This window comes from Macaca mulatta, chromosome 1 (assembly GCF_049350105.2).
Source record: "Macaca mulatta isolate MMU2019108-1 chromosome 1, T2T-MMU8v2.0, whole genome shotgun sequence".
NCBI classification, from domain to species: domain Eukaryota; kingdom Metazoa; phylum Chordata; class Mammalia; order Primates; family Cercopithecidae; genus Macaca; species Macaca mulatta.
Window position 1 is genome coordinate 63,016,184 of NC_133406.1, and position 24,446 is coordinate 63,040,629.

The following is a 24,446-nucleotide window of genomic DNA, read 5'->3' on the forward strand; positions in this document are numbered from 1 at the left end:
CTTAGGGGAAAGAATGAGACCCTGTCTCTAAAAGAAAAAAACAAGAAAAATAAGATGATTTTAAAAGGGCAGCAGGGAGAGAATAACAACAAGGCAAAGGAAGAGAAAATAAAAAATTTAAGATTTAAAGATTTAAAGAGTACTAAAGAAAGAAGAGGCATGGCATAAAAATTAAGGGAAGAGGAGGAAGGATATAGAAGAAGAAACTAAACTAAGGGGAACCCAGTAAAAGGGCTGAGACCTTCCAGACGTGCAGAGAGAAGAGCCTGTGCCCAGGACCTGGGCTTCCTTCCAGTCCACCCTTCTAAGATGACAAGAGCCCATCTGTCACCCCTGCCTCAGGCTTAACTTGGATGGGTGGAAAGAGTGAAGCCAGAGACCCCCTGCCACAGCTCAGCTGCCCATCCTGTGAATTGATAGTGACCACTCTGTGTCACTGAGATGTGGCCTCCATCTCTGCCAGGCCCGAGAGGAGGCAGCCCAGGGGTGTCCAAGACTGATCAGGAAGTGCAGGGGATGCGGCTTACTCCACAGCTCCTTTTCTTTGCAAAAGAAGAGCTGCTTTGCGACTGGTGTCCTTTCAGAGCCCGCTGCTTTAGTGCCCTTGGCAGCTTTTCCCAGGTGTGCCTGCCACTCTCTTAACTTTGCTCCTGATGGCAGCTACTTCTTTGACTTTTTCTGTTTCAGACCAAGTCTTCCAGGTACTATCTGGAATACTGTGGTTTGTGTATGCATGTGCACATATACCCATGGTGAGGGAGCTTCAGGACAAGTCACCGATTTCAATAAAACTTAGAAAGTGTCATGCGTTTGCACGAGGGTCCTGGGAGATAATGGTCCTGTGTACCATTTGCAGCTAGGAGAAGTGAGACTCAGTTGCACAGAGTCTCCAAGGCTTGGCTCATTCACCCTCTCCTCCATCTCCTGATGCCACTGGTCTCGCTCTGTAAGGCCGCCTCACCCAGGCTGCTGCTTTGTAGTTGCTCCTGCCTCCTTGCAGTTGTGAAGTGGCATGGACAGAACGTGGAAGCCGCATAGCTAGCGAGTGGCAGGGTAAGGATTTAGACCAGGTCTTCTGACTCCCAAGCACTCTGTGGCCACTGAAAAGCTCATTCAGTGCCCAGTGAGCCCAGCTCTGGCACATCTTCCTGCCAGACACATTCACCTTAATCCCCTCTCTTTATACCATCTTCCCATCACATTTGTGGAAACCGTCTCAGCGCCTATGGTGACTTGACCAAGGCCACTTAGAAAGCATGGAAGTGAGTCTCGCACCCAGGGCTCTACAGGGCCTTTCCCACCATGCCATCATGCTTTGGGCTGTCTGTTCCCCACCCCCACCACAGGAAGCTCTGCGTCCTTGGCAGATTTGGGAACACATCTCATGTATAAAGACAAGAGCAGGCTCAGAGAAGCATTGCTCTCCTGCTAACTTGCCTGGCAGGCATCCCCCTGGTTCCTGTTTGCTACTTTTCTCCTAGCAGACTATTGGTTCCCTCCTGACCCCCTGTTTCCTGCTGTTCAGTTATTGTGCTGATGCGTAAGCCGCTCTTGGATTGGAGCTAAAACCTCCCGTTAGGGAACTACGAGGTGCCTGTGTTGGGGGCACCTATCCCCAGTTCATTTTGGTGGTGCAACGTGGCCTTGCAGGAAACTCTTTCTGTTGCTTCTGAGCCCTCCTGATCCCAGGAAGCACAGAGAGACCTACCATGTAGAGTGAACCCCAGGGCTTTCAGCTCACTCGGCCCCTCCCCACCTGTCTCCTGCTGCCACTGCCTTCTCTTCCTTTTCCTCTGCTTAATAAGAAGAAGTTAAAAATCTTAGCTTGGGCTGGGCATGGGCTTACATGGGCTCACACCTGTAATCCCAGCACTTTGGAAGGCCAAGGCAGGCGGATCACGAGGTCAAGAGATCGAGACCATCCTGGCCAACATGGTGAAACCCCTTCTCTCTACTAAAAATACAAAAATTAGCTGGGCATGGTGGCACGCGCCTGTGGTCCCAGCTACTCGGGAGACTGAGGCAGGAGAATCGGTTGAACCCAGGAGGTGGAGGTTGCAGTGAGCCATGATCGTGTCAATGCACTCCAGCCTGGTGACAGAGCAAAACTCTGTCTCAAAAAGTAAAAAAAAAAAAAAAAAAAAAAAAAAAGAAGGGGTATCTTGAGTATGAGAAGACCAAGCTGTCTTTGTTGCTACCTGAGACAGAACTGCAGTGGCCAGACTGCCTTTCATGGCAGCTAAATGAGATAGATCATTTCATCATTCTACCATGTCAGTGTTGAGGGAGGATCACTCTTATGCTAGGCACAGCGAAGGGTCCAGATGAACATCAGATCTGATCCCTGCCTTATCATTTAATGGGGGCATAAGACCTATTTACAAATAACCCTTATACAAGAACAGTGCTTGGTGCCAACATATAAAGTCAAGATCCAGTACCATAAGAGGGGGAGCGTTTACAGAAGTAGGGGAACGGCCAGAAGTGTTCCCTGGCCCTACAGGTCAGAGCTGGCCTCAGAAATTGGGTCCTATGTAATATGCTTTGCCAGGCTTCTGTGCTCACAAACCCCAAGTCATCAGCCAACCACAAATGTTTGTATAGTTTCCATGAGCCCAGGGTATGAGGACTCCTGATCTTGGTGATTTTGGCTGCAAGCCCTGGCACTGGCTCCCAGAGATAGCACTGGGCCCTTATCTCTTTACACCTTCTTGAATTTGGGACTACCCAATCAACGTGACGTGTGTTAACCATCATCATTTAAGCCCGGAGTCCCTCGCCAGGCTCAAGTGGGTGCAGAATCCACGTCTTTCTGAACAGTTCTGCTGTGGGAAGCTGCCATTAGAGAGATCCAGCAGGCCCCAGGACTCAGCGGGCCACTCACTCACACTGCTCACTGCTCATTGTCCTCAACTGTGGACCTCTGTCCCCCTCTGCTGGCCACTCACAGAATTTCCTGCTGGGACTGTCGAGATGAAGTCCAAGGAGGAAGAAACTGCCGTGAGTTTGCCATCTGTGTTTTATCTTGGGTGTTTTTGCCAGGGCAATGCTGGCGGAGACTGGGAAGCAGAAGCTAGTGCAGAAGTGGCCATTGGTGTCCAGGGCAGAGACTGGATTTCTGGGACAGGATCTCAGGGCAGAAGAATTTCCCTGGTGAGGCTGGCTGCTGTCAGCTTCCTCCAGGTGGTTATTGGAGTAGAGAAACTGCCTTGGAAGTGATCGTGCCTTAAGCCAACGGGCAGGGCAGCAGGGAGAGGAGGAGAGGACTCTGGCTGGAGCTGGCTGTGTTAGGATCTGCTGGGGAGCCCCCCTCCAGGCTCCAGTCTTTTTGGCTTTGGAGAGCTCTTCCGTATCCTGGAAGGCTGGCTGGGAGGCTCACTTCCATTTCAAATCCATGAGACTGCTCTGTTTGTGAGAGGAGCTTCTGATCATGGGAGACATTTCTGTGAGATGGGAGGGGCAAGGTGGAGTGCCTGTCTTCTGGGTGGTTGAAGGATGCAAGTGCATCCTGTCATGCGTCCTTGTGCACATCCCTTTCAACCTCCCTTGCCCCCCCGCCACCCCTCCTCATTGGTGTCTGTCATACCTGGGCATCCTTATGCACATAACTCACAGTGGAACAGCTGGACTTGGGGAGGGGCATCTCATCAGAGCTTGGTCCTCTCGGTGATCCTCCATGACTCCTGCCAGATGGGAAGGAGCAGCCCATGAGCCCCAGGGGAGGGGGAAATCTCCCAGAGCAATCCGCCCCTAATCCCCAGGCTGTGCCTCAGTCTGGAGATGGCGGCTGCAGAGCCTGGGAGCTCAGGCACACCTGCTCGCAGGCCCCGGCTTCCTGGAGCAAGCCCAGTGCTGCCCAGGGTCTGTGATCCCGGGGGCCCGACGCACTCCACAGACAGCTGGGGCCTCAGAGCTCCGGGCACCTTGTCGCCAGCACGGCTTCGGGAAACAGTGCCCACACAGGTGAGGCCCCTGGTGGGTGGAAGGAGAGAATTTCACTGGGTGGGGTGGAGTTGGGGGATGGAGAAAGACCTGTTCTGCAGTTAGTCAGGTGGGCTCTGCTTACACTCCAGTCTCTCAGGGAGCTCTCCTCCAGGTGTAGAGAACTGCTTGTGGGTAGGAGAAAGGAGGAGCCTTACGCTGCCAAATGCTGGGAGAGCCCCTGGGGCTGGGTGTGGGCGCCCTGTGCAGGAGGGCAGGTGAACCCTGGCAGAGATGCCTCCAGAAACCGTGGCTATGTGGCACTTCCGCTGGGGCCCAGGCACCTTATTAAGTGGAGGGGTGTTCGTGGTTGTGGTCACTTCTGTCTGTGGAGAAACAGTGACAGGGATGGGGATTGTGAAGGTCCAGTGAGTGCTGATCCCAGGGAGACAGTGGGGGAGGCCATAAGGAGTAAAATGTTTGGGGACTGAGAGTTTTTAGGGAATTCAGAGGATGGAGAATGGAGAAAACCTGAATATGAGAGGGCAGCTCAGGGCCCCAACTGGGATCTGTGGGTGTGAGGAGATGAGGAGGGTGCAGGACATTTACTGGACAAAAGTGCTTTGTTCTCCACAGGGCAGATGCTGAGCGGAGGATGTAGTTTTCATCAGAACTGAGGGGTGGCCCTAATGGAAGGGGCTAGAAGCCAAGGGTTAGATGAGAGGGGTGTCTCCACCAGGACAGGAGAGTAGCCCTTAGGGTCAGGGCAGAAGGAGGAACTTGCTGACTACAGGAGGTGGCAGGTGGAAGCCTCTACCTGGTGTCAGCTGATAATAGGCAGCTGGCTCTACACGGCCTGGAGATGAGCAGGTGCTGCCTGAAAGGATGAGTGAGTGACTTTCCTGTCTCTTGGTAGTTTGCACCTGAAATCCCCTTGTAGTAGAGCGAGATGCCTTTTAAAGCTACTGAGGGCATGCTCTGCCCCTCGAATCCCCCATGTGGTAGCTGGGGCCTTGCTACGGGGATTTTGTCACCCCGCTGTGCCCCTGGCGAAGTGACTCAGGTCCATACTGCCCCACATGTGCCCCATTCAATCTAAGCACGTGGTGCCTGCCCGCTTGAGAAAAGCCGCTTAGGCTCCCAGGCACCAATTAAACCGATAGGTAGGCTCTCTCTCCACCCCCACCCCTTCGCCCACCTGGGAGCACCCGGGTCAGCTGTGATCACACATCAGAGCTGGAGTGAGCAGCTTCCTGTGCCCACATATCCTCACCAGGAAGGCAGAGAGCCACCAGCCCCACGGGGCTATTCCTGCTGAGTTGAGAAAATGGAATGGGGGAAGCCTGCGACTTCAGGACCAAGGGTTGGAATAATTTTTCCAGCCTGCTCTTGCTGGAATGTTGGGTTGGTACGGGAAATGACAGGTTCCTTCTCTCCCAGCTTTACTGTAAGGTCACATGACCTCTTTGGGTTGAAGGATTTTAGCTGGCCATAGGCTTTCCTCTCCATCCTAGTCCGGTTGACCTCCCCTTCCATCCGGGAATGAGTAGAAAGAGGGAATCTGAGCGTTCTTTATCCCGAGAAGGCCACTGAAATCAGAGTCATGGGGCAGCAGTCAGCAGACTGAAGCATCTCCGCTGAGTCACCCAGGCCTGCCAGCCCTGGGGCCACACTCGCCTGCTGGGCTCTGACCCACTGGAAGCCCAGACCTTGCTCCCAGGAGCCGTGTTCTGCATGGGCCTCGGCCTGCTTGTCTAGACCCATAGACAAGCCAGGGTTGACACCTGACTCCATTGTCAGGATGACTGGGCTGCCCTGCTTTCCTAAAGGGAAGCATAGGAACCCTCAAAACTTTTTCTTTGTGTTTTTTTTTCCATCTAAGAGTGACCTTATATTGTCTTTCCAAATCCTGAGCAGATGGTAACAAGAGAAGGTTCCTTCCTCCCTGTCAGCCTGCTGTGGGGACCCTAATAGGGGTTCTTTGTGAGTCTGGGAAGGGGCTGCCTGCCCCAGAAGGAGGAGGGTCAGAGGCACAGATCTCTCGTGCAACTAGGAGCACAGGTATGGAGCACATGTTCCTTGCAAGTGGCAGCTGTTTCTGTGGTCCATCTTGAAAACTGCTTAATGCATTTACATTATGAAGAAAGAGAACCACGATTCACATTTCCCGATTTACATAGCTAGTGCCCTTCCCCTCCCTCCACAGAGCTTCACTTAAGCCTGGATACTTTCTGTCCCAACTGTGTCTACTGTGTGCCTCCCGGATCTCAGGGATCCAGGCTGCTGGGCTAGTGTGTGAGAGGAAGCACCGGTGTCCCATGTCCAGGGCCGGGTTGACACGAGGACACTGAATTCAGGCCCTGGGAGGAGATGGGAGCCCCAGGAAGGCCATGGGAGCCAGGGCTGGGAAGCCCTGATCCGGCAGCTCCTTATAATCTGGCAGAGAGCCTAATCCAGCTTAATTTAGTGTTGTGAAAGGGGCCAGGGAGGTGAGTCCAGAGTGCCACCAACGCCATGTGGAGGGGAGCCCCTAGGTGTGCATGGGCTGAGGGTAGGTCTCACTGGAGCAGGAAGAGGAACAGGGAAAGTTGGGTCTTGGACACTTGAGAGAACATCCCAGCTGTGGCTCATCCAGACATTCATCAGCACTTCTTAGCCCCCAGCCTTTGTGTAGAGCAAGATGTATGGCCCTGATTGGTAGGGTCCCTGAGCAGGGGGCATTCTGGTGTGGAGTTGGATCATGGAAGAAGCATGACTCTCCCTCCACAGTTCTCCTCCTAAAGCTTGCCCAGCCCATTCACAGGGATTAATCTGGAGTCAGGTACCTGTGGAGTGGCCAGCCTGTCTCAGGCAGGAGGGGGTGGGGTGAGGAGGTCATGGCATGGGGGACACAACTCCAGGTGTGGTGCTGGTGGCTGGGCATGGATAGAGAGCTGGGTAGCATGGACCAAACAGGACTCTGATGGCTTGGAGAGAGGAGCATTGGTGCCTGTGTAGCCCACCTGTGCCCTGCTTTGGGCTGGGGAACCTTGGGCATTTCTGCCTACTGGTGACTGGGGGTTGAGTAATCTGTCCTGGTCTTCTTTTTAGTCAACCAGCTGCACGACAGGGGGATTAGGAGTGTGTCAGGAAGAGCTGCTGCTCTACTAAACCTGACACGGTGAGCTGAAGGACCCAGAGATCCTCCTGCAGACCCACTCTGTAATGGGACAACGGTGGGAGCTGCGGCCCAGGCCAGTGGAGGACCCTGGCCTTCCACACCCAGTTGTTGAAACATCACTTCCGTCTAGTTCCTAAACATTTTCAGCACCCCCAAGGAAACCCTGTACCCATTAAGCTGTCACTCCTCATTCCTTCCCCCACGCTCACCCCAACCCCCTGGCAACCACTAATCAGCTTTCTGTCTCTGTGGATTTAACTATTCCAGATATTTCATATAATGGAATCATTCATTATATGGCCTTTCTTGTCTGGTTTCTTTCACTTAGCCTAATGTTTTTGAGGTTCACCCATGTTGGAGCATTATCAGCACTTCGTTTCTTTTTTTTTTTTTTGAGACTGAGTTTCGCTCTTCTTGCCCAGGCTGGAGTACAATGGCACGATCTCGGCTCACCACAACCTCCGCCTCCCAGGTTCAAGCGATTCTCCTGCCTCAGCCTCCTGAGTAGCTGAGATTACAGGCATGCACCACCATGCCCGGCTAATTTTTTTGTGTGTTTACTTTAGTAGAGATGGGGTTTCTCCATGTTGGTCAGGCTGGTCTTGAACTCCCGACCACAGGTGATCTGCCCGCCTCAGCCTCCCAAAGTGCTGGGATCACAGGAGTGAGCCACCAGGCCCAGCCCTGGCACTTTGTTTCTTTTATGGCTGAATAGTATTTCATTACAAGACATACCACATTTTTGTTGACCCATTAATCAGTTAATGGACATCTGAGTTATGTCCTCCTTTTGGCTATTGTGAATATTGCTGCTGTGAGCATTTGTGTACAGATCAGTGTTGAATACTCATTTTCAATTCTTTTGGGAATTGAAAATATCTAGGAGTGGAATTGCTGGATCATAAAGTAATTCTATGTTAATTTTTTGAGGAACTCCCAAACTATTTTCCACATCAGCTGTGCCATTTTAGGTACATTGCACGAAGCTTCCAATTTCTGCACATGTTCACCAACACTTATTCCTTTTTTTTTTTTTTTTTTTTTGAAGCAGGGTCTCACTCTGTTGCCCAGGCTGGAGTGCGGTGGTGTGTGTGTTCATAACCCACTGCAGCCTCGAACTCCTGGACTCAAGGCATCCTCCTGCCTCAGCTTCCTGAGTAGCTGGGACTATAGGCACACACCACCACACCTGGCTGTCTTTTTATTTTTTGTAGACAGGTCTTGCTATGTTGCCCAGGCTGGTCTTAAACTCCTGGGCTCAAGCAATTTTCCCATTTTGGCCTCCAAAAGTGCTGGGACCACAGGTGTGAGCCGCTGTGTGCAGCCCACTTACTTCCTTTTTAAAAATTACTAGGGTCTGGGCTCGGTGACTCATGCCTGTGGTCCCAGGTACTTAGGAGGCTGAGGTGGGAAGATTGCTTAAGCCTGGGACGTCCAGGCTACAGTGAGCCATGATCATGCCATTGCACTCCAGCCCAGGCCACAGAGTGAGAACCTGTCTCAAAAAAAAAGAAAAAAATTATTATAGTCATTCTAAGGGTGTGAAGTGTCTCTTAATTTGTTCGTATTTGTTTCTAAGCACCTGCTTTATGCCCTTTACTCAGTGTTTCCTCTCCTCATCGTGATAGCTCTCAGCTGGTAAGTGACAGAGCCAGGATCTAAATCAGTGCCCAACTCCAACTTTAAAGCCCTTTCCTTTACATTCCGCAGGCCCTGTATCCTGTCTCATCGCTGGTCTTTTTGGCAAATCTTTTTCCTTTTCTCACCCTCTGACCTGTTCCAGCACTCTGAACAGCTTTCTCATCTTTTTCTTGTTCACTAATTTTCTTTCCTTTGTTAAAGCATAATCCCTCTTTGTACCTCTCCCTGTCTGCCAGTTTCTTGGCTCTGTTTACCTTGGTTGCCCTCTCTCCATCAAGTCCTGAAAGGGAGCTGTCACCCTGGGTATGTGTGCCGCGGAAGGCAGGGCATGGAGAGCTCCCCGCCTTCCTCAGACACGCCAGCTCCCTCCATGGGGAAGGAGAGCAAAGTGATGTTTTGTGGTTGGAGACTCAACAGCAGATCCCAGGCATTGTAAACCTCTGTGAAGGGTAGGAAAAAGCTGGTGTCCTGCTGCAGGACTCCCAGGCTGGAATCTTGACCCAGGGGTAGAGAAGAGGGGCTGGCAAGAGGATCAGGATCTCAGCTCAAGGCCACTCCACACACCAGGCCCAGGAGTGTCTCTTCTCTCCTTCGTGGGGATTTCCCAGCCAGCTCCAACTCTGCTTCTCAGAGTTGTAACTAGACAGCACAGCCTCTCCGGGATCTGGAGGTCTTGGGTTCCCTCCAGGGATAGGGGTAGAGACTAAAGATCCTGGAGGGGAAGGATGGGGGGATGTCTGCTGTTTCCTGTTAGCATGCAGGATGTTTCCCTTGTTCTCTAAACTGAAATAACCTTTCCTGGGTTTGGTCAGCCTGTGTGTGAAGAGGGCAGATCCGAGTGAGATAAATGTGAGGTTTGCCCCAGAGGGAGGCTACCCCTTCCTTGATTTGAGGAGTGTCTCAGTGCAGTCTGGGGCTCCAGGCAGACTGCCTACCTCCCTGTGTCCTTCTTTGCATCCCTGATGGGTGGGGTGGGGACTGCAGGATCTAAGGAGGAGGCTGGTGTTGGGGAGAAGCTGTTAGGTGCTTTCCTGAGGTTGAGCTCCAGGCTACAAGCAGGGATGAGCTCAGTCTCAATTAGGATCTCGTGGTGAGTCCATAGTAAAAGTCTCCGGTTGGCAGGGGGAGTTATCGAAGGGAGTTAATTCAGATGGATGTGGTTGCCAAGGTGTTCCAGCCTTAAAAGCAAAAACCACAAACAGGATCTTGGTATCTCCCACAGAGTGTTCCCTCAAGCACCTCCTACCACCTTCCACAACACACACAAACCTCTTCTCTTGTTCTCAGGTTTGCACACATGCATGCAGGTACACGCACATACCCCTAAGCACGAGAGGGGGCTGGGTGGGCAAGGGAAGTCTGCATGGAGACCAGTAAGATTAAGGGTTACCTCCAGTGAGGAAGGCTGGAGATGTCACCGTGATAAGTCTTCAGAGGTGATTTTAAATGCTGTGGCCAATATTTGGACATTTCTAAGGATTTGCACGCCCTCAGATGTGGAGAAGGCAGGATGGGGCTGGGGAGAACTCCTTTGTTTTTCCTTGCTCTCTCGGGGTGTAAAAGCCAACAGTCTGGCCAAGTGCAGCATGGCTCAGGCCTGTAATCCCAGCAATTTAGGAGGCCAAGGCAAGAGGATCGCTTAAGCCCAGAAGTTTGAGACCAGCCTGGACAACATGGCAAAACCCTGTCTCTACAAAAAAAATAACACAAATTAGCCAGGTGTGGTGGCGTGTACCTGTAGTCCTTGCTGCTGGGGAGGCTGAGGTGGGAGGAGCACTTGAGCCTAGGGAGGTCAAGGCTGCAGTGAACTGTGATTGCCTTACTGCACTCCAGCACTCCAGCCTGGACAACAGAGTGATTCTGTCTCACCAAAAAACAAAAAAAGCCTGCAGTCTTAGCTGTATGAAATTCCAATTTCATTGCTGTGGAGTGAGGCTGGGCTGTGGTTGACAACCACTGATTAGACTCTCTTGCTTCCTGAAAAGGTGGCAGAGGGCCAGCTGTCCTAGCCAAAGGTATCTTAAGCTGTGGGTCTGTCAGCCCACAAGGTGAGGTTAGGCCCTGAGTTTTGGAGCCAGACAGGATTTATATTCTAGGTTCTTTACTTACTAGTTGTGTAGTCCTGGGCAAGTTATATCTGTAGGCCTTGGTTTTCTCTCCTGTAAAATGGAAACAATAGTGCTACCCATCTTGTGAAGTTAATACTGGGATTAAATGAATTAATAGGTGTAAACACTTAGAGACAAGTCTGACGTATGTCAAGAAATGTTAGTGTCTGAAGGAGATTGGTTCCAAGACCCCCTGCAGATACCAAAACTCCAGATTGCTTAAGTCTCATACAGTAAATGGTGTAGTATTTGCATAGAACCTACACACATCCTTCCTTTAAGTCATCTCTAGATTACTTACAATACCTAGTACAATGTAAATACTATGAAAATAGAAAATAGTTGTTATACTGTTTTTTTGTTTTTTGTTTTTTTTTGTTTTTGAGACAGAGTCTCTGTCACCCAGGCTGGAGTGCAGTGGTGCAATCTTGGCTCACTGCAACTTCCACCTCCCAGGTTCAAGTGCTTCTTATGCCTCAGCCTCCCGAGTAGCTGGAACAACCGGAACACACCACCACACCCAGCTAATTTTTTTTTTTCTTTGAGATGGAGTCTCACTCTGTCGCCCGGGCTGGAGTGCAGTGGCACGATCTCGGTTCACTGCAAGCTCCGCCTCCTGGGTTCACGCCATTCTCCCGCCTCAGCCTCCCAAGTAGCTGGGACTACAGGTGCCCGCCACCACATCCCACACCCAGCTAATTTTTGTATTGTTAGTAGAGACAGGGTTTTACCATGTTGGCCAGGCTGGTCTCGAACTCCTAACCTCAGGTGATCTGCCCGCCTTGGCCTTCCAAAGTGCTGGCAGGTGTGAGCCACTGCGCCTGGCCCCTGTATTTTAAAATTTGTATTATTATTTTAATCCATGGTTGGTTGAATCCATGGATGTGGAATTCTCAGATATAGAAGGCCAACTATAATTGTTATCCTTATCCGTTTCCAAAACATTTAGAATTTGAGAAAAAGAGAAGAGCCCAGAGGCCACCGGGAAAATATGCACCTTTCTGGAAGCCAGTGGAGCTGAGTCCTCCACAGGGAAAAGAATAAAATGGGGATATGTTCTGTGACTGGAGACTGACCCACTCAATCCAGGCATTGCAGACCTTCGTGTCACCAAGGAGGTGTCCAGGCCTCCATGGAGGGACGGAAGGAGCTGGTGTCCTGCTGCAGGACTGTTAGACTCAAGTCTGGGTCCTAGGGTAGAGAAGAGGGGTGGGCGAGGGAGCCAGAGCTTCAGCCCAGGCCTCTGCACCAACCATCAGGCCCCAGCTGTTTTTCCCAGGAGTGTCTCTTCTCCTCTCATTAATGGGGATTTCACAGCCAGCTTGAACTCTGCTTTTCCATTTGTAAGCCAGAAAGATGCCAAATCAAGGGAGGAGGGGGCCAAGCTGCCAGGAAGGAGCCACAGCAGGTAGAGACTTTGCTATTTCACACTCCCATATAGTCCTAAAGCACTTTTGCTTTTCACAGCATTTCACATCCATTGCTTATTAGCTCCTCCCACTCTCCCTCTAAGTAGGTGGGACAGACTCTCTCCCTGTTACAAAGATGAGCAAATGGCAGTGATGCAGCCAGACTCAGAACCCATTTTCTAGATATTCTTTCTCCCAGGAAGAGAGTGATAGAGAGCTGGGCATCTGTGGAAAGGGCAGCAGCTTTATAAGAGAGCCAGATTCTGTAATATCAAAGGCCGTGTGTTGCCTATAAAACTTAATTTGGGGCCGGGCGCGGTGACTCAGGCCTGTAATCCCAGCACTTTGGGAGGCCGAGGCGGGCGGATCTCCTGAGATAAGGAGTTCAAGAGCAGCCTGGCCAACATGGCGAAACCCCATTTCTATAAAAAATAGCTGGGCGTGGTGGCTCATGCTTGTAATCCCAGCTACTTGGGAGGCTGAGGCAGGAGAATCACTTGAACCCAGGAGGCAGAGGTTGCAGTGAGCTGAGATGGTGCCACTGCATTCCAGCCTGGGCGACAGAGTGAGACCCTGTCTCCCAAAAAAAGACAAAAAACAAACAAAAAAACCCCTTAATTTTGTGTAGTTCTAGCAATACGGAGTAAATTTGTTGGTATAATCTCTGAAATAAATTTAGGCCAGCTTGATTGCAGGCATTTTTTCTCCCAGGGGAAAAAAGGATTATGCTGCCCAGAATCAGACTCAGCATTTAATGAGTACCTTCTGTATGCTTCGCACTATGCCAAGTGCTTGCCAGACATCATCTTGTATAGCCCTCACAAAAGGCCTGAGAGTAGCTATGATTACCCCCCTTTTGTCAGCGCGGACACTGAAGGTCAGGAAAATGGAGAGATGGGCTTTTTGCTGTCACTGCAGGGAACAAGGCAGGAGGAAGCAGCCTCATTGCAGGGTAGGGTTTTAAGTCAGGCTACAGTGACAGTTTGACCTTGGAGCAGATCACTTAAGGGAGACTGTGGGTATGAAAGGTCAGAAATTCTGAGAAGCAGAGTCCTGAAGGTATGAGCACCTGCTGGGAGGGCAAGAGGGAATGAGGGGAGACCCAAAGCAAACATAAGAGGGAAGTCCTGACTTCAGGAGAGATTAGGGACGGGGTTGTGGTTGTCCCCAGCATCCCCGGGGGAAGCCCACAGAGGAGCCGCCCTGCCCCGGCTCCTGAGTTTGGCAGGGCTATTGTTTTCAATCATGTTTCCCAATAACTTTGCACCTTGGCAGAATCAAGCCAAGTGACTTATGCCTGTTGTTGGCAGGGACTGTTTCCAGTTCTGGTGCATGTTAGACTGGGCCACTTTCTTTGTGTTTAACCCCTTCCCCCACATATATCTGACCACACCCCTGCCCCCTCCCATACATACTAAGGGCGAATGATCTGACCCAGCCTTGCTTGGGGTGTGCTATGTGTAAAAATACATGGGGTTGAGCCATTTCCTGCTGCTTCCGTTGTTGCATGGCGATAAGACACTGGGGACTCAGCTGTGGACAGAAAGATCCTCCAACAGGCTGAGGGGAACCAGGAGCCAGGGGAGCGGGGCTCAGGCCTCCCCGCTTTCAGCCCACCTTACATTTCCCATCTTTCCTATCTCCTGCGACCTTTTCCTTCCTTTCTCTCCCTCCCCCTCATCCTTTCTTAGTCTCTCTTCTCCTTTCCTTGTCTCTCCAACTTTGGTGCCACCCTGATGCACTCAGGAAGCCTGCCCGCCTGGTGGGGTGTAAAGGGGGCTGTCATTTCCTTCCTACGCATTCACCCTCTGCAAAGCTGGGTGGCTGGTAGCCTCAGGCCCCCAAACTGGTCCCTGCTTCCCTTGGCCTGTGAGTTCCTTCTGGGGCTTTAGTCCTCGGGACCCGGCCAGCAGGGTGGGGGTGGGGCATGCTCCTCTCCCAATTCTCGGGGACTAGGAAGGACTGGGGGCTCTTACCATTATGAAGCGGAAAAGGTTACCAATGACTCTGGAGAGCCATAAGGTAATGGAGGGCCCGGGAGAGGTGTCAGCAGAGGCAGGGTGGCCCACCGAGCTGTGTTAGTGAAGATGGGGTGGTGAGGGCAGGCAGGCAGGACACCAAGTGTAGGCTTTGGTCAGCCCTGAGGGAGAGGCCTGGGAGAGGCCTTATGAGGCGGTTGGGTCCAGAGAGAAAAATTGTCTCATTTCTCAGAAATCTAACCCCATGACTCCAATGAGGCCTCAGACCTGCCCTGTCCATGTACTGGAGCTTTAAGAGTTCTGGGCTGGGGCTAGGCGCAGTGGTTCACACCTGTAATCCCAGAACTTTGGGAGGCCAAGGCAGGCAGATCACTTGAGGTCAGGAGTTCGAGACCAGCCTGGCCAACACGGTGAAACCCCATCTCTACTAAAAATACAAAAATTAGCCAGGCATGGTGGTGGGTGCCTGTAATACCAGCTTCTCAGGAGGCTGAGGCGGGAGAATCCCTTGAACCAGGGAGGTGGAGGGTGCAGTGAGCTGAGATCATGCTACTGCAGTCCAGCCGGGGCAACAGAGCGAGACTCTGTCTCAGATAAATAGATGAACAAACAAACAAAAGAGTTCTGGGCTGGAAGTTCTGTCCTTTCCTGGCCGTATGTCCCTGAACAACTTGCTTGACCTTCCTGGACCAAAAGAGGAGCAGCTCTGCCTAGACTGCATTTTAGGGATGCTGTGGTGACTGGGTAGAGCGCAGATGTGAGAGCCCTGTGTAAATGGCTGTCAGGGAATACTGTTCTTGTGGTGGTTGTCTTCTTTTGGACTCCTGCATCCATTTTCCAGGTAGAAAAACCAAGTCCAGAGGCATCCAGGGGCACTCCTATGGTCTCAGGGTTTACCCATGCTTCCTCTGCCTGCCTCTTTCCGCAGGTCGACAAGGGAGACTTGGTGGCCCTGAGCCTCCCCGCCGGCCATGGTGACACTGACGGCCCCATCAGCCTGGATGTGCCCGACGGGGCACCGGACCCCCAGCGGACCAAGGCCGCCATTGACCACCTGCACCAGAAGATCCTGAAGATCACCGAGCAGATCAAGATCGAGCAGGAGGCTCGCGACGACAACGTGGCAGAGTACCTGAAACTGGCCAACAACGCAGACAAGCAGCAGGTGTCGCGCATCAAGCAGGTGTTCGAGAAGAAGAACCAGAAGTCAGCCCAGACCATCGCCCAGCTGCACAAGAAGCTGGAGCACTACCGCCGGCGCCTGAAGGAGATTGAGCAGAACGGGCCCTCGCGGCAGCCCAAGGACGTGCTGCGGGACATGCAGCAGGGGCTGAAGGACGTGGGCGCCAACGTGCGCGCAGGCATCAGTGGCTTTGGGGGCGGCGTGGTGGAGGGCGTCAAGGGCAGCCTCTCCGGTCTCTCACAGGCCACCCACACCGCCGTGGTGTCCAAGCCCCGGGAGTTTGCCAGCCTCATCCGCAACAAGTTTGGCAGTGCTGACAACATCGCTCACCTGAAGGACCCCCTGGAAGATGGGCCTCCCGAGGAGGCAGCCCGGGCACTGAGCGGCAGTGCCACACTCGTCTCCAGCCCCAAGTATGGCAGCGATGACGAGTGCTCCAGTGCCAGCGCCAGCTCAGCCGGGGCAGGCAGCAACTCGGGGGCTGGGCCCAGCGGAGCACTGGGGAGCCCTAAGTCCAGTGCACTGTATGGTGCTGCTGGAAACCTGGATGCTCTGCTGGAAGAGCTACGGGAGATCAAGGAGGGACAGTCTCACCTGGAGGACTCCATGGAAGACCTGAAGACTCAGCTGCAGAGGGACTACACCTACATGACCCAGTGCCTGCAGGAGGAGCGCTACAGGTAGGTGCCTGCCCAGCCAGCCCCTCCTGCAGTCCAGCCGGACCTGGGATGAGGCAAGGAGCACTGGGTTTCAGACCCAGGGTGTGGAGGCAGTCAGAGGAGCATCTGCAGTTTCCTGGCGGCTGGAAGGGGCCAGCATGAGGCCCTAAGGAGACTTCTTTTTCTTCTTCTTTTTTTTTTTTTGGAGACAGAGTCTGTCTGTTGCCCAGGCTGGAGTGCAGTGGCACGATCTCAGCTCACTGTAACCTCCGCCTCCTGGGTTCAAGCAATTCTCCTGCCTCAGCCTCCTGAGTAGCTGGGATTACAGGCCCGCACCACCACACCCGGCTAATTTTTTTGTATTTTTAGTAGAGACAGGGTTTCACCATGTTGGTCAGGCTGGTCTCGATCTCCTGACCTCAAGTCAGGGATGACATTAATCCCTTCTTCATAGGGTCGTAAAGATATAATGAGTCCAGGCCTGTAAAGTTGAAGCATGTGACTGTGTAACTTGGGAAACTTGAACCTCCAGTCGGAGCTCCTGGGGCCAGCCTGCAATGGAGCTGGCGTCTCTCGGCCTCTCCTTCTGGGTCTCCCTTCGGCCCTGTGCTGCCCTTTGCCGCCCTTTGCTGCTCGCTCCCTGGGCTCACGGAGGGATCTTCTCCTTAGCTAGCACTTTCTCTTTTTCTTCTCCGTATATATGAAGAAGGTTTGGAAGATTGAAGGGGAGCCCCACCTAAAAACTATCCACTCCTCACATAATATTCATCTTACACTATTTTGTGCCTTCAGAGTGGGGATTGTGTCCTCCACACCCATGTGTCCCTGGTACCCAGAGAGCATCTGAGCCCAGGGCTTAAGAGCCCAGGTTGAAGTCAGCCAATCCTTAACTCCTCCCTTCATGAGCTGTGTGATCCTAGGCAGCTCCTCAGCCTCCATGCCTCAGTCTTCTCCTCTGTAAAATGGAGATGACACTGGCACCTATCTCACGGGATTGCGGGGAGGATCCTATGAGGTCATGTAGGTAAGACGCTTAGCACAGTGCCTGCACCTAAGTGCTGTGTAAAGAGTAGCTTCATTGTTGTTGCTGTTAAAATTAGAACAGAGCAGAGCTGGACACGTGGGGTGGGCTGAGTCATTGTTTATTGAGAGAATCAATGAATCAACCATGGGAGAGAAGGGAGGCTCGGGGAGCCAGGACTGGTGTCACTCTCTCTCCCTCCGCCAGGTATGAGCGGCTGGAGGAGCAGCTCAACGACCTGACTGAGCTTCACCAGAATGAGATGACGAACCTGAAGCAGGAGTTGGCCAGTATGGAGGAGAAGGTGGCCTACCAGTCCTATGAGAGGGCGCGGGACATCCAGGTATGGCCAGGGCAACTGTGGGAGGCCCCACATGTGCTGGGAGAGCTGGCAGCAGCCAGAGGTTTAGGATTCTTGTCTCGTGGGGCATGATAGACACAGGCTGGCCTGTTGGCCGGGGCAGATAGGCACGTGGACGAAGAGGGCAGCATAGCGGGGGCCGAGTGTAGATGAGCAAGACAGGCCTGAAGCTGAGAGCATGCACTGTGCAGAGGCAAGCCCACAGGGCAAGGGCCGCCAGGCCCCTACCTCTTTGATGGCAGCCTTGCAAATGAGTAATTGGAGTTCCCAGCCTCCAGCCTGCCTGAAGAGGGAGCTAGCTGGGATTGGGCCAGCTCCTCTCCATCCCTAGTAATCAAGACTCTCATTTCCTAGCATCCTCCCCAGAGAGTCATCCTTAAAGGGCTCTGACCCGAGTTACAGCTAGTCAACCTCCACTCCTCCTGGCCTTTGGAGAGGAGGCTTCGTTATAGGCACCTTCCCAGTGGGGTAGGTAGGTTTTCAGGCTAGGGGTCCTGCCCAACCTAAGCGCCCACATGCCAGCCCCTCTGCTCCCACAGGAGGCCGTGGAGTCCTGCCTGACCCGGGTCACCAAGCTGGAGCTGCAACAGCAACAGCAGCAGGTGGTGCAGCTGGAGGGCGTGGAGAACGCCAACGCGCGGGCGCTGCTGGGCAAGTTCATCAACGTGATCCTGGCGCTCATGGCCGTGCTGCTGGTGTTCGTGTCCACCGTCGCCAACTTCATCACGCCCCTCATGAAGACACGCCTGCGCATCACCAGCACTGCCCTCCTGGTCCTTGTCCTGTTCCTCCTCTGGAAGCACTGGGACTCCCTCACCTACCTCCTGGAGCACGTGTTGCTGCCCAGCTGAGTGGTCAGCCATGCCGACCCTGTGCTCTCCGGCCCCCAGCTGGCCACTCTGCTCCAGGAGGGACCCTTGGACTTCTTCATGTGTCCAGTTTGGCCTCCTGCCCAAACTGTCCATTCCAGCAGCTCCTGCCCCCTTCTCTGTACTTGCTTCTGTCTGACACCTTCTCCCTGTTGGCCTGAAGGGAGCTTAGAATGCAGCCCTGGCTGGATGTAGTGGGGGCACCTGTGGCCAAGTGGAGCAGAGGTGGACACGGGATTGGATTGTTTTGACTTCTCCCAGCTGATCCTCAGGATGCCCCGGGTCAGGAAGGCCATTAAGAATAAGAGGAGAGGGCTCTGCCTCAACTTTCCTAGGAAAGAGCCCACCTCAGAGATAGCTACGGTTTCCTCTGGTGGAGATGGTGAGGATGAAGGCTGGAGAGTGAGGGAGGAGGCTCTGCTGGCCTCAGAGAACACAGGGATGGGAGGGTCCCTAGCCTTCGGGCACCTCTAGGGCCAGAGAGCAGGCTCAGAGCAGCTAGTGTGGAGCTCAGCATCCCCCACCCCACCCCTCCTCCCTGTAGAGCTGATTTATGGCCTCCTTCTGGGGCTGGGCTCTGCAGGCCAGGTGGGTGTGGCTTGTGTTTTCCTTGCTGTCCTTTCTGCCTGTACTGGATCTGCTATTTTCAGGGAAACAGGCCCCAGGGCCCCCCTGAGCCTCACCCTAAGCCCTTAGGCCTCTGGGAGTGCTGTTGGGTTCTATTTATTTATTTATTTGTTCTTTTGTTCCCTACCCATGCTCCCAGCGTCTTCCCTGCTGAGCACCGGGAGAGGTCCTACCCCGTCCTCTCTCTGAGGCCAGGGCCCTTCCATTCCATTTAGCCTCTGGATCATCCTGGCTGGGAGAAGTGGGACCGAGCCACCCAGCCCTTCTCTCCCCAAGCAGCCCTACAGCCGGGATGGGAGGCGCGTGGCCTCTCCTTTATCTGTCTATTTATTTTGTAAGTGTGTATTCATGTGGAGGAGGTCGTTGCTTTATTTTTTTAAGGCTCTGGAGTGTTGTGTATGGTTTCTTTTCACATCCCAGCCTCCCATGGGCACTTCCAAGAAGAGAGGGGATTTCTTGGAAAAGGAGAGAGGAATCCCCTAGAGCAGGGAAAGCAGTGCCTGCCAGCTGTTGTGCACCTTCCTGAGAAATAAATATCCTCTAAATTTTCAAACCATCCTGTCTGGTGTTGGTTGATTAGGTTGTGTCTGTGGGAACCACCAGGTGTCTCCCCACACCCAAGCATTCTGGGTAACAGGCTGGGCGTCATCTGTTGACCTGAGGCCCTCTTCCTCCAGGATCCAACAAGGAACAAGGCATGGCCTAAGTGGTGTGATAGGAGGAATGATATACACCCCATCCAGGCCTTTTGGAGTCCATGCGAGGGCAATTAGGAGAGAGATTTCCATAGCTCAGAGCAGTTGAGCTGCCAGCAGCCTGAATGACAAGCAGCAATGCCCAAGTGGGGCCACGAGAGGGCAGCAGAGTCCTTACTCTAACCCTTTCTCCCGGTGCAGCCCCAAAGAAGGCAGCTGCTGGAGTTAGCTTGGTTTTCTCAGCAGTCAGCCAGAGCACAGAGCACCTGCTCTCCAGGTGCTGGAGCGTGGGCTTGAGTGTAGTGACCAGGCCCTCTGTGGCTGCAGCGCCCACTCCCGGCAGTTCACACAGATGGGCACCCCAGAAGGCACTGCACTGCCAGCAGTAATCCTGTGGGAGTTTTGGAGAGGCCACCTGAATCTCCCTGCTGGGATGAAGCGGAGATGCTGACTTCCAGCATCGGGAACAGGGGGGATGGTGGGAAATGCACCCATGCCAGAGACCTGGGTCCTGGCCCATAGTGAGTAGATGGCAGCCAACTCACATCTGTCTGCACCTCAGTCTCCACATCAGTGATAGAGGATGTGCGGCAGCTCACTTCGAAGGGCTTGGACTTTCTGCAGTTCTGTGGGTCTGACAAATCAAAAGTTGCCGCTGTACTTGTGGCCTCCGGCTTGAGGAGACACCAAGAGTCAGGGACAGTGCCATCACCAGATTGGAGAGAAGGCTGTGCTGGTGCCACGGGGGTGGGCATTGGTGGCTCATCCTCACCCTCTGTACAATGTAGGAGTTTCACTAGGTGACCTTGCCAGTGTCTTCCAACAGTGTCATTCCTGGACCCTGCACTCACCTCCCTTGAGGGCTGCAGGTGGCCTAGAGCCCACATTCCTGGGCTCCAGGTGGGGGGTGACTGCCCCAGTCTGCAGACATTTCCCACATTCCTCCCCAAGGTCAGGTGCCTTCCCTGAATTAAATGTCACCGCCAACCACAGCCCACACTGAAAGGGAGGAGGAAAAAGGGAGGGAGGGTGGCGGGCATGCTCAGCTGATCCTGAGACTGACAGCGAACAGAGGAGGTGGGGGAAGACCAGCCCCAGCTACATAGGGTCATCTGCAAAAAGGACAGAACACCAGCCTGTGTTTGCCTTATCATGACAACGTGTCTAATAAAGCCCTGCCCATCTGGAACGCTGATGGTCACTGATGCTTCCTTGTTTGTGTTTGAGCCTTCTCGCCCTTTGGAAAAAAGGGAGTGCAGCCCAGCATGGTGGGTTACCCCTGTAATCCCAGCACTTTGGGAGGCCGAGGTGGGTGGATCACTTGAGGTCAGGAGTTTGAGACCAGCCTGACCAACATGGTGAAACCCCATCTCTACTAAAAATACAAAATTAGCTGGGCATGGTGGCACATGCCTATAATCCCAGCTACTTGGGGAGGCTGAGGCAGGAGAATCATTTGAACCTGGGAGGCAGAGGTTGCAGTGAGCCAAGGTTGTGCCATTGCACTCCAGCCTGGGCAACAAGAGTGAAACTCTGTCTCAAATTTAAAAAAAAAAAGAAAGAAAAAGGGAGTACATTGTCCCCACTTCAACCTGGCCTCCTTCACTGGGATTGCCTCCTCTGTTGGGGACCATTCTCCTTCAGCATGCAGGGCCAACAGGCAGGTCCTTTCCAGAGCATCTGTCATGCAGGCCCCAGCCCCTCACCTGAGGGTCTGGAGGTCTCAGCCAGGCTGGTATGCCCCCCTCAGCCTGGGTCCACTAGGGAGGGAGTAGCTAAGAATTCGTGCTGGAATTGGCACATTACTGCTCTGGCAGCACTGAGCAGGCAGGTGGCATGTTTACCATGCCCGTACGAGCTGGCACTCCCTGCCAACCTCATCAAAACTGTAGGGCTACAACAGGTGCAGCCCTGGCAAACAGCAAAGCAGGCAGACAGCACAGGCCAGCAGGAGGTGACTTAACCCTTGCCAGCCCAGGTTACTCTGGAATGGTTCTGAGCTATGGAGGGAGGGAAGGGAGGAGGAAAGACTTGGGACCACAGGGTGGGAGAGGAGGGGAGCTGTAGCCAGGGCACCTGGAGGGATCTTCGTGGCAGGCTCAATTTCCCCTTCAAAGCCAGGGCCCTTAAGTCAAGTCTGGATCCCAATATTAAGGAGCCAGCAGACCTAGGCTCAAACCCTACTGCTGCTAGTCACCTTGGACAGGGTTCCAGCTGTTCTCAGCCCAATATCCTCATCTTCCAGGAGGAATGGAGGTGACATGAAACTGGTTCACAGGCTTGAGTGCAGGAGACTTGACATTCTGCAGATCAAGACTTAAGCACAAGGCCTAGAACATAATGGATTAACCTGAGATTTATTACTGTTCCTCATTCCTGACCCTGTGAGATGTTAAGGTGCAGGAGAACTGTTCAGAGAAGTCTAAAGCCGACTCCACAGGAACATACAAGACCAAGGGTGGCTAAGTGAGCCTCAGCCTCTGACACTGGAAGGCCTAATAGAGGTCCTCAGGGTTCCTCTTCCCTGGGAACCCAGAACCTGCTTATTCCCAGCAACCTCTCCCCTCCCTCGGTCTGGTAGACAAAGCTAGTCCAGTCCCAAGAAGCCAAGCCCCAGCTTGAGAGAGGACTGGATTCGGCCTATTTCAACCCAAGATGGCTGCCTCCACCCCAACTCCACAAGTGTATCAGTCTGTGGTTCCCTCCCGCCTCCAGCCCGTGGTCTTGGGTGTGGGGTCTAGGAAGGAGAGCAGGAATCAAGAGGCCTGCTTTTGAGTTGAGACTGTGGAGGTTGTGGCTCTCAGTTTCTCCAACTGAAACATGGGGATAATCATATCCGTGCTGCCCAACTGTTAGGACACCAGTGAGGCTCGTAGGTGTCAAGTATGAGTGCCTGCCCCACGGTACCCCAGGATCTCACCCTAGGGGAATGACCTGTTAGAATGCTGCCAGTCATCTGGGGCCCCAGGGAGGGCTCTGATCTGCCCGGGGACAGGGCTGGGCAGGGCTTGGGGAAGCAGCCAGCAGTGGCCCACGGGCCTGACAGCTTGTAGCCAACCTCCAGATGCAGATGGAAGGGGGAAGCTTAGTCCCCGCTAGGCCACGGGGAGGCATGTGGGGAAGGAGGGGAGGCTGAGACTTGTCGCAGCACATTCGGGCCTGCTGGCAGGTCCTGAGTCACCCAGGCAGCCAGAAGAGCAGTCGGGGTGGTGACAGCAGTGCTGCCTCCCAGACACGGGGCCTCCCAGGAGAGTACTCCCGCCTTGGTCCCCCCATACGCCAAGGCCGACTATCCAGATGAAGTATCTCAGGCCCAGCGGTGCCACCTCAGCCATGCGCCTGCCTCCAGGCAACCATCCACAAAGCTGGCTCTGATAACAAAAGCACCAGAGGTGATTCTGAGAGGTCTGGGTGCCCATTCTCTGCTCCCTGCCAGCCTCAGCCTGAGCTTCTCTTGTTGCCCTTAATTTGTTCTTTTGTTTTGTTTTATTTTTAAGTGAAACAAATTATTTCAGTTTAATTTTCTCAGCATGTATCTGGCATTAAGTCGTTTTTATCATTTTTATTCCCATAGGTTATTGGGGAACAGGTGGTGTTTGGTTACATGAGTAAGTTCTTTAGTGGTGATTTGTGAGATTTTGGTACACCCGTCACCCAAGCAGTGTACACTGTACCCTATTTGTAGTCTTTTATCCATCTCTTGTTGCCTTACTTTGATTATTCTTGTTTTTTGTTTTTTGTTTTTTGTTTTTTTTTTGAGACAAAGTCTTGCTCTGTCACCCAGGCTGGAGGGCAATGGCACAATCTCGGCTCACTGCAACCTCCACCTCCTGGGTTCAAGTGACTCTTCTACCTCAGCCTCCTGAGCAGCTGGGACTACAGGTGTGTGCCACCATACCCAGCTAATTTGTTTTTTTTTGTTGTTGTTTGTTTTGTTTTTTGAGACGGAGTTCTGCTCTTGTTGCCCAGGCTGGAGTGAAATGGAATGATCTCGGCTCACCACAACCTCCGCCTCCCAGGTTCAAGTGATTCTCCTGCCTCAGCCTCCCAAGTAGCTGGGATTACAGGCATGAGCCACCACACCCGGCTAATTTGGTATTTTTAGTAGAGTTTCTCCATGGGGTTTCTCCATGTTGGTCAGGCTGGTCTCGAACTCCCTACCTCAGGTGATCTGACCACCTCAGCCTCCCAAAGTGCTGGGATTACAGGCTCGAGCCACTGTGCCCAGCTTAATTTTTGTATTTTTAGTAGAGACTGGATTTTACCATGTTGTCCAGGCTGGTCTCGAACTCCTGACCTCAGGTGATCCACCTGCCTCAGCCTCCCAAAGTGCTGGGATTACACGCATGAGCCTGTGTGCCTGGCCACTTTGGTTTCACTTACTGTAATCTCAGCTCTCTGAAGGTAAGTCTCAAGTAAACACTTTAGAAAGATCTGAGTGTCTCTCTGGCTGGTCTGGAGTTCTGTTCCTTGCCCTCCTGTAGGAAGACTGAGTCCTCTCCATAGCACCCTAGGTAAGAGACCATCCACTCCTACCTGGCGCTGTCTCCGGCTATTACTTAATTGGGGTCCCTCTGTCCTTTTTCTAGTTTGGGTCAGCCCCAGTCACCCATACTGAGGGTGGAGATGGAGAAGAGAGGATTTCCCATGAAATTGGTCATTAAGTGAACTCATGCAAGAGACAAGTCACCAACACAGACCTGATGTCTCTCTGACCGGCCTCCTCCACTTTAGCTTCTCAGCCAAGTGTGGCCCAGCCAGGCCAAGGGTGGGAAGACCTGAGAGATGGGAATCCGGCTGCTGAGGAGGAAGG

General features: G+C 53.0%; 1 protein-coding gene across 7 annotated transcripts in view; it reads left to right on the forward strand.

The window, feature by feature from the left end:
• Window positions 1-19,494, forward strand: part of TMCC2 (transmembrane and coiled-coil domain family 2) — a 44,070-nt gene extending 24,576 nt beyond the window's left edge. For 4 of the 7 annotated variants that reach the window (XM_077948146.1, XM_077948023.1, XM_015118391.3 and 1 more), the window contains 3 exons: window positions 15,147-16,081; window positions 17,289-17,424; window positions 17,982-19,494. In XM_077948146.1, coding sequence (XP_077804272.1) covers window positions 15,147-16,081; window positions 17,289-17,424; window positions 17,982-18,293 — 1,383 coding nt within the window. In that variant the 3' untranslated portion in view covers window positions 18,294-19,494. 7 annotated transcript variants of the gene reach the window in all.
• The last annotated feature ends 4,952 nt before the right edge of the window (window positions 19,495-24,446 follow it).